We start from the raw sequence: 11,720 nt of genomic DNA, 5'->3' as shown, positions 1-11,720 counted from the left end.
ACCTTTAAGCACATTGTGGCCATGATTCCACACCCGAAGTACACAGCGTCTAAGGACCGTCCACATTCCTATATGCCACATAGGTTCTCCCTTAGATCTCTTGATCATAAAACAAGAGCAACACTCCAACTGTCCACAACTCTGGAAGCACTTTAAAAAAGCCCAAGCAAAGTTTCACTTCAAGCCTTAGAGCTAAAGGGGCCAGGGAAACTAAACTGATGTGGGACGTCCCACATCTAATAAACTGACTGTTTCCCAAAAACAGCCTTCTTGCTAAGCAGAAAGAGGCTTCATGAGGCTTGACGACCCCTTTCCTCATGATTTTATTTTTTTGTTACTCTATAATTAACAAAAAGATTTAACTTTGTTATATATATATATATATATATATATATATATATATATATATATATATATATATATATATATATATGTATTATGTATCCTTGTAATTAGATGCCTCAAGAAAGAAGACATTTCCTAAAAATATAAATGCATTTGTTGAAAAGTTTGAGAGCCCCAAGGCTGCCTAACTGGATAAAGAAATACATTAATAAAACAGTAATATTGTGAAATATTGTTGCAATTCAAATTAATATTTTTGATCGAATGAATATGAATGAACATACAAAAAAAAAAAAAAAAAAAGCATTTATTACAATTAGAAATCTTTTTGTAACAATTTTAAAAAGTCAGTTTGGATCGATTTAATGTGTACTTTCTCAAAATAAAGAAACAAATTAATGTTAAAAAAAATAAAAATAATAAATAAATACTTTTTTGAACAACAGCGTTTGTCCCCCTTTTTGTAATTTAGTTTTAAATATTTTTTTTTTTTATGAATGTTCAAGGTTAGTTGATATTTTTGGTACTATAAATGGTCACAATTTTTAATAATTCCATCTTTTTTAACCGCATTTTAAAATGATTCTCCAGTCTGATTTAGTGTCTCAATTAATATAAAGATAATAAAAATGACCTCTTATTAATTTAATTTGTTAAAACAGTCTTCAGTTAAGTATTCTACCGAATGTCAAACTATGTCAGGTCAGGAATATTTTACTTCTTTATAGATATGCATACCTATTTACTAATATTGCACATTATGAATGAAATGCTTGTGCCCGGACATTAAAAACCATAATAACTGACACGTTATATAAGTTCATTGTGCATTAACTAACAGCTGACACCAAAAGCGAACCTTTGCCTTGTGTCTCAAGCCTCCATCTTCCATTCAAGCCTCACGTCAGTGTGTGAGAAAAACACACAAGAAGTGGCATTTGGAGCCTTGCAACTGTTGGTCCCTCAGTTTCTATGACACCTAATCTATTATGGGGGAGACCGTGTGTGAGGTCAGGCGCAGCTGGTCAGTAACCTCCTGCAATGCTGAATTAGCAGCCATGATAATCACAAGCAGTAAATTCCAATTAATCACTTACACTCCATTGCACACACTGCTCCTTTCTCCCAGATCCTCATGTAGTGGTTTATTCTGGGGTGTTTTTTGTCTTCATGCCGAGAGGGTGATTGGTATTCATGGCCAGCTTTCCCCATCTTGTTGCAAAATGGTAAGGAGGTCCCCGCCTCCGCTGAGCTGCTCTTTATTGACAAAGGAGGCAAATCAAACAACTGGGACCCATTAGTGAATTTTATTACAAACTATACAGTATTTATCAGACCAATATTACGGTTGTGCACATTCGTTGACGACAACCAAACCCATTAATCTCCCTTTTAGGAAAAGAGTCCAGGTATAACTGTGAGTGTGTTTTCCCATGGTGCCATCTGATTGGACTATAAATGAGGCATTGTCTGTAACATAATTTTCCGGCATCCATTCACATTCATATTCCAAGTGATTGTATGTTTGTTCACCCTTAGATGCCTGGTTCATGTCCACTGCAGAGGTCACAGGAAGTCCGTACAGATACTCACCACATCAAAGCCTACGGTCTAGAATGACAACACAAACCAGTATGCGCACAAGCTAGCAGCACTACCACGAAAGCAAACATGATTCCTTATGAATTATAATGACTACATTTTAAATATTTATTTTAAAACATCATAATAGCTGATTGAAGTTTCACGGCTGTTCGAGTTTTCTGGGCCAACAATCTGAAACTTTATTAGAAAAGTTATTAAAATTTAAATGTCCCACACTGAATCACACCAGAGACATGTTAACCGTATAAAAACTTGCCTTCAATACAAGTTTTAAAATTTACAACAGCGGATCCATGTTAGTAAAACAGAATAGAAGCAGTATCTAAACGCAATGAGATAGGTTAACAGCACACACACACAAAAAAAAAAAAAAACAAAAATAAAAGGATTCTAAACTTTGTTAAGGCCTGGAAGTCACAATTTTAAAAATGGATAATTAGATATTAATCATATATGAAGAGTTTATTTGCAAAAACACGATTAATTTATATAAATCATTGTTTTTTTTATTGTGTTTTATTATGTTAGTGTAGCTATATATTTTATTTCGTATTTTAATCAAAACAAACCAACTGCAGTTTGATTGATATTAATGGAATGCAGGATAAAAAAAATAAAAAAAGTTATCTGTTTTTGCAAATGAAATCTTCATATGCTGTTGAATTTATCAAGGAAAACTTATGTTTTGACAAAAAAATAAAATAATAATAATAATAATAATATATATATATAAGATATAAGAATATAATATTTTTTTTTAAAAAGATGAAAACACCACTCCAACCCAGTGGCCAAACTTCCCAAGATTTACTGCGTGCTGCCACATTGTATATAAATCATGTTGTACTTCTTAGTAGAGAAGCTATTAAAAATGACTGGCAATCGTTTTTATTATCATAAACATAATTATTTGCCAAACCTCATCATTTTGAGCAAGTAAATGGCCTGGTAGAAGATACTGGCTGTAGGTTTGCAACTTTGGCTATCAACCACATTGTAGAATATGAACCACAGTCCCCTGTCAAGAGGAACAGATGTTACTAGACTGCAGCTAAAAAGACAGAAAGCAGAGCGAGAAGAAAAAAAAAAGATAGCTGACGACCTTAATACACCTGCAGGAAAGACACAGTGATGAAACACTAAGAAACAGTAACAAACTTCTCATCTTATCCGGTTTCTTCAAAGAAATTTGTCGTTTTTTATCTTCCCTTGACTCTGATAGCAAAGACGAGACTTTTGTTTAGTGAGCAAGATAAAATTCATTAAGGTGCAGTCAATGCTTCAGTAAGATCTCGTGATCATGTGTCGATAATAAAGAAAAGATCAGAATGCGCTAAGTACGCCTTGAGGAAGAAGGGGCGATCCGGTTTAAAAGGATGCAGGTTCAGCAGCAAATCAGAAGATAGACTTGGGATTAATACGGCAGCTCTATGTGAGCCTGCTGCTGAGAAAAATACAAGGAGAGGAAACGAGACTTCTCACTGGATGATTTAAGCAAAGATAACTATCCCATCAAAAACTACCAACGACAATCTTGATTCTGTGTGCATTTAACTTTTTTTGTTTTTTAATTAAGATTTAGTACATGTTGTTATGCTTGTGTTATAACTACTTCTAAAAACACAAAAAAAACTGTAGGTTACAACCAGTAAATCTGATTAGATTTTAAATTTTAGGACAATGCTTTAATGTACTATGGACCATCAATTAACTTCTGAGTACTTATTATGTAAATAATTGTGTTTAGGCTCTAATACTATGAATATTCAATGTGATGCTGATTATTGCATATTATTGAAAATAGGCCAGTGTAAATTCATTTCAAATGTTAACTTCAGAGTGCTTTTTGCCCCCACGAAGAAGGATTCTTACTCCTCTTTATAATATACAATTTCATAATTCTACTAAAAATCCTTGAAAATATGGGGGGTAGAGTGTTATACTTCAGGACTACAACTAAAATAATACTTGTATATAATTTAATACACTCTGGTGGACAAATTTGGACAATCCCAGCGCCTGGGTTGTTTGTAAGAAGATCCATACCGGGTGGGGTAAATCTGTGACCCAACTTGTTGTGTTGGTTTTATTTAAACTCCAGTATTGATTAAAATGGATAACATTGCTGGTTAAAAAACAACCGAACTAGGTGTTTATTATTAATACTAATAATAAAATAATCACAGAGAATCACTAAAAGCAACAGTAATAACTCAAAGGTGAAGATTTATTAAATAAAAAAGAACATCCAAAATTCAAGACATAAATAAGTAATTTCATATAGCAAAAAAGCATGATAGTTTTTCATCATGCTCAAATGAACAATAAAACAGCATATAAATATAATACAACTTCCATTTTATAAATATAAAAAATAATATCAATAATTTAAATTAGCTTAGATTTAAAACATTTTTACATTATATACACAAGTTAAGACACAAGTACAATGCTTCATATATATTAGTTAGATGACCTTTCCCCTTCTATAAACTCCATAACTTTTTAGAGAGTATGGTTTAAACAAAGAGGCACAGAACAAGTAAAATGTGATACCTAAAAATGCTTTAGATATATGTATTAGTCTGACAACTTTTCCTCTTAATATAACCTTGCATAACATTTTAGAAAGGGTTAATTGTCATGGTTTCCAGTACTGCTTAACATGACAAAATATCCATGGAGCCAGTTTACAGAATGAGATTCAGTTCCTGGGAGTTTGTAGACAACAGTCTGCAAAAACTCCACACTGGTGCACACTGCTGCGGGAACATGGATGTCTAAACAAAAAAATTTAAAGCAAGTGTCCACAGCACCAAGGAGCGTGTTTTGATGGCAGTGTCTTGTTTGCCAACAACTACAACAAAGGCTTGATGGCATTGACTGTCATCCCCAAGGGAACAAAGGACAAAGGGAAAGGGTTTAGTGAGCTCTGCCCTCGCCATTCAAATATTCAACCATGTTGGTCCCAACCTGTTAAAAAAAACAGAAAAATGTTAAAAACATACACCTCACTATACTTCACTATATCAAAATGCAGCATTATTAAACAAAATCAATCATTAATATTATTATATATCGTGCAGTTGACTCAAATTACATTCTACAGTAATTTGCATAATTAATCATTCGCACATTAACTCACTCATATGCTTAGATATAAAAAGTCACGTCTCAGCGTCTTAAGACATTAAACAAAGTCACGACTGCAACGTTACATCTCTCTATTTGTGGGATATGACCAGTGCTGTAAGTATATAGGGCTACTTCCCAGTCCACAGGTGGACAAGTAACGTTAGTCAGATTATAAACACTTATTGACAATAAGTGTTTATAATCTGACTAACGTTACTTTTAAGTTATTAAGTATTAATAAGTTATTGTATGCACCTGTATGCAAGCTGTTTTTTCAAGACCATCCTGACAAGTTTACTAACACAAAATCGGTTTGGAAGATGACTCAGTGATTAATATTTGCTTAAGTTATTTTTTTTATATCTAATTTGATATTTTTTCATCTTTTTGTATAAAGTTTCGATGTACTAGTTTTAGTATGGACATTTTATGAGGCGGATCGAGTGTCGTTAAATATTTTATTTATTTTCTTTATATTTTATATATTTATGACAAACACTCGCGCGTTGTATCTCAATATCTACCTTAAACCAACTAAATAGCTCATATAATGTAAGTAACGTATTTCAGAGGGAAATGTTTACCAAAGGAGAGACGTTCTATTTATTCAAAAAGCATGAAAAAGCGTAAACATAACAGACTAGCCTACAAAGCCTTACGAAGCAAGGAGTTACTTTTTAAAACTGTTAATGTCAAGCGAAACCGCCTTATTTTGCATATTCTGTGTATTTTATACTGTTTGTATAGATAAAAAATAACACACACACATACCCTTTTTTCCTCCGATAACAGGTGTCCTCACTGAAAACGATGGCTCTTGACTCCTGAGGTGATTCAAATTGCCCGCGAAGGTAGAGTTGAGGCGTCGAGGAGGGGGAGGGGTTTACTGTGTACAACTGTCACTAAAATTGACCCCAACTGGTAACCCGCGCGGCTGGGTTACCTACAAACTACCCAACACTGAGAAAATAACCCATATAAAATGACCCAACAGGCTTAACCCAGCGGTTTTGGGTAGAAAAATAACCCAACCTTTTTTAGAGTGGTAAACTTGTATAAAATATAATGTCATTTCTATTGAAACCTGTAAGTAATTTACTTAAATATATGTGTAATTACCACATTTGTAATGATGCACTACATCTAAAATATAATAATATAGAATAACATGACAGGTTATTATAATTAAGTAGTTTAGTTGTTATCCTTTTTATAACTTTTACAGTATTACAAAGTGCATTTTAAGTGTAAGAAACAGTGATACTCTTTAAGTACACCTATGTACCTTATGTATTACATTCTATCAACAATACACCTTTTTAATGATACTTTTCAATATGCAATTAATATCGAAGTCAACACACTTTGTTTTTATAATGGTGTTTTTTATTTTCAAATCCCTAACCATTAGTATGATAATAACACCAACATGCAGATGATACCACCGCCTTAACAAACACACAACCACTATCAAATTATGGTGAAATGTGACCTCATCGGTGGCAGCCCATCAGCTTATGTGTGGGCCGAAGGAAATACAGTATGAGGGTAGCCCAGGGTTGGCAGGGTCCCGATCCTAGAAAAGCCACTGGACCCAGTAGTGTTGCAGAAAGCAGCCCTGTGCACTGCCAGCAGATGGTCCGAGAGGGGCTGTAGAACTGAGGCCTGTCTGAACACAAAGAATTGTGTGTAACCATCTGAGGTGTGTCGTGGCCCCTCCTTCGTCGTCCATCATGCTGCTGAGGGCTCCCATTGCACGGCACGTGACTGAAGTGAAACCAGAACCCTAACACGATATCACACACCTAGTGATAAAAATATGAAAAACACGGCGTGGCTCCATCATACACTCGCAGTACAAATAACAAATGGGGCTGTTTGCTGCGAGTAAGACATCAGACAGTTTACAAGGCAAGTATGATCTCTCCAGGTTCACCTGAGCTCTCTCAGATCTCTGCAACTGAGAAGACGACCCCCAGCTAGGTGTGTAGGATGGGTGCTGATGCCCGCGACAGAAATCTGCACAAGCCTCCGCTGAGTAGATCAGCAAGAAAGGATTTTAGACACTTTCATACCATACCGTTTCAAGTATTAAATAATCCTAGGCCACCCCGTTTTTGCACCCAGTATTAGCTTTGCTGATAGGTTGTGATTTGTTTTCTGTATGTGGAGGAAACTGCACTAGAATAAAGTAAATCTCATCACAAAATGCGAATCCAGCAGCATATCACTATGTTACTATTAAATGGCTGGCACACTGACAAATGTGATCTTCACATCCATATTTACATGAACCTCACCGGTCATGGGTCAAGTTTGTGACGTAGGCACATCAATAAATAAAAATAAAAATAATGTTATTTGATACCTAGTCCTTTCTTATCATCTAATAATGTTTTTAGATCCACTGTGGATTTCAAACCGAGCTGGCCGTCAGCAAATTTTGTAGTGTCATTTCATTTAATTCCTGCCCTAGTGATGCCATGATAAAGCAGTGTTTGAATATCAGCCTCATGCACTGCGGTTTGGATTGATGTGGTAAAGGGAGAGGCGGATAAGGTGGATATATGATAGGGGTACTAAATGCAAGGAGACGCTATCAGAGGCTTAGTGTATCTCATCATGCATCATTATTGGGGGGACCTGGAAATAAATCTGAGAGCTTTATTATTACCGAGATCTCGGCAAAGTCATGGAAACCTTTCAATGTTACGTAAATAGTAGGATAATCGGCTATTAGATATTCTAATAACATTTGTAAAGCCCCACAGACTCTTTCTTTTGCTGCTGGAGCCAATAGAATGCTGTAAATTGAAGGATAACTGTTTGAATCTGACTGTTAACAGCACGATATGAAAAAACCAAAGCGCACTTACTGCAGACATGTGTTGTGTCTGTTGTAGGTGATGTGGGTGGGTGTGTGTGTGACTTCGGCTGAGTATTATAACAATATCAATATCACACAAAGAGGTGCACAGGCAAGCAATACCTCATTGAGAATACTTCACATCACTTTCCCGCGGTTGGTTCACGACGACGTCACGACGAGCCCGCTGCCTATTCAAGACAGGGTCTGGATTGTAGTTTTTTGTATGGTGTAAAAGCACGCTCAGGGATGTAAATTTTTAAACTTTAAAAAGCGAGAATCCATGGTATCGTCCCCTGAAAGCCAACAGAGACGCAGTGAATTGTGGGGCAGATAAATTGCGGAATACTGTATTCTCCAGGCGTGGGCAAGCGTCCTCCACGCTATGGGAGAGGATGACAGATCGCCGACTGATAACGTATTCGGGTGTGACAGAATCGCGCTGCTTCAGCTCGACGCTGTCTCACGAGATCCCACGCCGCGGCATGCATCTCATCGCGCCGTTTGTATTCCTCAGACTCGACATACTGGGGTCCGGTGGTTGTTTTTTTATTGCTCGAGAGATAATGCGCACGGGATTAAAATCGGATGGAGCCGCTGTACGACCGTTAAGCCAGTAACCGAGATAGGAGAGAGCGATATTTGCGTTTAATCTGAGAAGAATGGACACGCAAAATATGGATGCGAATGCAGAATGTCATCCTCTTAGCATACTGGTATAATCTGTTAAGCGCTGCCTTAAAGCGCGATTTATCACGGATAGTCCTTGCTGTCCGCTCCTTAAAACAACCCCTTTGCACTTTGTATAAGGTAGATTATTGGTTTATATAAATATATATATTTTATAAGGTAAATGTCTTTAATCTCGATTAGGTTCTTGGTGACCATAAGGAAACCATCCAAGTATTGATAATTTATTCCGGGTCATCATTAAAGTCTTCCCTACTGTGACATGGCCGTTGGGTGATTTAGGAATCGTATCTCTGGATGCACCGAGAGGCGTCTTCTGCATATGAGCTGTTTCTAGCCTTCATATGAGTTTAGATACATGTAGAAAAATAAATGGGTTGCTGTCCCAAGAGTAGAAAATGAGTGGTGGAGGTGTTTTTCAACCTTATTGGGGTGCTTGGCTGGATGATGCAGATGCACAGAGGTTGAATGAGATAGAGCTGGAAGAGAACCTCGTCTGGAGTCCGGACCAGACTGGCCACAGCCACGCTGAACAGAATCACTGGCCATCTGGCGGAATCTAACTGCTCAGAGTCGGGTATCAAGCGACAGCGATGAGCTTGTTCTGTCTGGTACATTGAGTTTATTAGGTGGCCACCCCCGGCAACATCCAGAGAGGACCAAGAACTGGATTGAAAACCACATGAGGACCAAACGTCGTAACTAAATCGAAGTTGGACTGGTCTGAACTGAATCATAAAATATGGATTCACCCTGACACAATCTGAATTCCAGACAGACCTGGATCCATTCTCAATCTAGATGGATCTGAATCCAGAAAACTGAATGCATAAAGGACCTCATCTATAGTGAATCCATATACAACCTGAATCCAGGGAGGCTCAAATCCATAAAAGGACCTGAGAGCGAGTAGTGCCTCACAGAGCATCTAAGTCCAAATTGATCCAGATTTAACCTAGATCTAGATTTCATCCAGATCTAACCAGAATCCAGTATCAATCCAAATAGGATCTGAATCCAGAAAGGACCTAAATCTGGACTGAATCCAAACAGGACCTGAATCCAGCTAGAACCTAAATCTAGATTCAATCCAGATCGCACCAGAATTCAGACTCAATTCAGATAGGAGCTTAAACCAGATAGGACTGAGTTCAGTTTGAATCCACTGTGGATCTGAATCCAAACTGAATCCAGAAAGAACCTTAATTTAGATTCAATCCAGATCAGATCAGAATTCAGACTCAATTCGGATAGGAGCTCAATCCAGATAGAACTGAGTGCAGTTCAAATCCACTGTGGATCTGAGTCCAAACTGAATCAAGATAGAACCTTAATCTAGATTCAGTCCAGATAGGATTTAGGCCTGAGAACTGAATCCAGACTAAATAAAGGTTAAACCTAATCATCCATAGGGGACCTGAGTCCTATTTAAATCCAAAAAGTACTGAATCCATCTATGATCCCTGCGACACCTGCAGCAATGCTCCCAGCCACGGAGGCAGCCAAGATCTACCAGACCAACTATGTCAGGAACTCTCGTGCCATCGGGGTCCTGTGGGCCATCTTCACCATCCTCTTCGCCATCGTCAACGTGGTATGTTTTGTTCAGCCCTACTGGATCGGGGACGGCATGGACACACCACAGGCTGGCTACTTTGGCCTCTTTCACTACTGCATCGGAAGCGGGATATCCCGGGACCTGACGTGCCAGGGGACCTTCACAGAGTTTAGCTCCATCCCGTCTAGCGCCTTCAAAGCTGCGTCCTTCTTCATTGGGATGTCCATGGTGCTGGTCCTCTCCTGCATCGGCTGCTTCGCCTTCTTCTTCTTCTGCAGTACAGCCACTGTGTATAAGATCTGCGGGTGGATGCAGCTGGCAGCAGGTGAGTGAGTGACTGTGCATCATTTGGAGGTTTCCCAATGCATGCTGATGTACGAGTAGCCAAGAGCCAGGAGTGTAATATAAGGCTGTGCGTCAGCAGAACATCTGTGAACGTCTACACACTCAAACATCATATTGGCCTATCTTTCTACTGGTTGCAGTTTTATTTTTACTATTTTAATAATATATTATATATAGAGAATTACTATATTTTTATATTATATATATATATATATCATGGATGCATTAAGTGATCAAAAGTGGAAGTAAAGACATTTATATTGTGGCAAAAGGTTTTTTTTTTTTTTTTTTGAGCACCAAATCATATTAAAATGATTTCTAAAAGTACTTAAAAATAGTTTTGTATTAAGTAATAATGAATCAGGAGGAGTGTCATGATACATAAATTAGAGTAAAAGAAACATTAGAGTAAAAGATTTTGATTTTCTTGATTTATACTATTTATACTAGATTTGTACTTGATTTATAGAAGTGGCAAATTGATAATTCATATTTTAATAAATAGAAATAAATATAGAACAGATTAATCATATTGCCAATAGACAAGTACATTAATACATGGTTTGTCTATAAGTCGTAAGGAATTATGGCTGGTTAGTTAATAGACACAGGTTTGATATGCGCACCAATGGAAAGACCAGTAACTGGGCTGCAGAGACTGCTACTATCGCTACCGGCATGCTTCTTCATTTTGAAGCTTGTTTTTCCATTACTCCTGATAGTGTACCCAGCCCCCACTTAATCCACTTGTCCATACCTCATACCTGTAGTGGTGTATATTGCGGATGCGTGGATCGTAGGGGCGTGGCCAGATTTATGGTTTGTGATGGTTATTTCTTGTTCAATAAGTATATCTAATTTTGTCAGAAAAAATTCCTATCTGAAGTTTTGTATGTGCTGCCGAGAAATAGAGACAAACAGAACATTGTGTTTGTACGTGAAACATGTGTGCGTGTGTTTGTAACGTGAATGCATCAGGAGGCCTTCAACGTAAAAAAAAAAAAAAAAAAAAATTCAACATTCCCTATTTTTCCTAGTGGTCACATCCCATAATGATTTTTTTATTACGGTGTAGTATAGGGCTCTGTCAGTACTTCTACTTCCTCCATATTATAATCCAGGGAATACAATGGAATAGGGAGATATGCAGAATGTTATAGCATACCACCCTAACCG

At 37.2% G+C, this 11,720-nt stretch overlaps 1 protein-coding gene across 1 annotated transcript; it reads left to right on the top strand.

Moving 5' to 3' along the window:
- Nucleotides 1-9,589: 9,589 nt before the first annotated feature.
- On the top strand, nucleotides 9,590-10,559 carry LOC122147660 (LHFPL tetraspan subfamily member 3 protein-like). The gene has a single exon (XM_042770817.1). The coding sequence runs from the start codon at nucleotides 10,098-10,100 to the stop codon at nucleotides 10,530-10,532; it is 435 nt and encodes a 144-aa protein (XP_042626751.1). The 5' UTR covers nucleotides 9,590-10,097; the 3' UTR covers nucleotides 10,533-10,559.
- Nucleotides 10,560-11,720: the final 1,161 nt, after the last annotated feature.

The sequence above is a fragment of the Cyprinus carpio genome, chromosome A15 (assembly GCF_018340385.1).
Source record: "Cyprinus carpio isolate SPL01 chromosome A15, ASM1834038v1, whole genome shotgun sequence".
Taxonomy (NCBI): Eukaryota; Metazoa; Chordata; class Actinopteri; order Cypriniformes; family Cyprinidae; genus Cyprinus; species Cyprinus carpio.
This window is presented reverse-complemented; position numbering and strand designations above follow the sequence as displayed.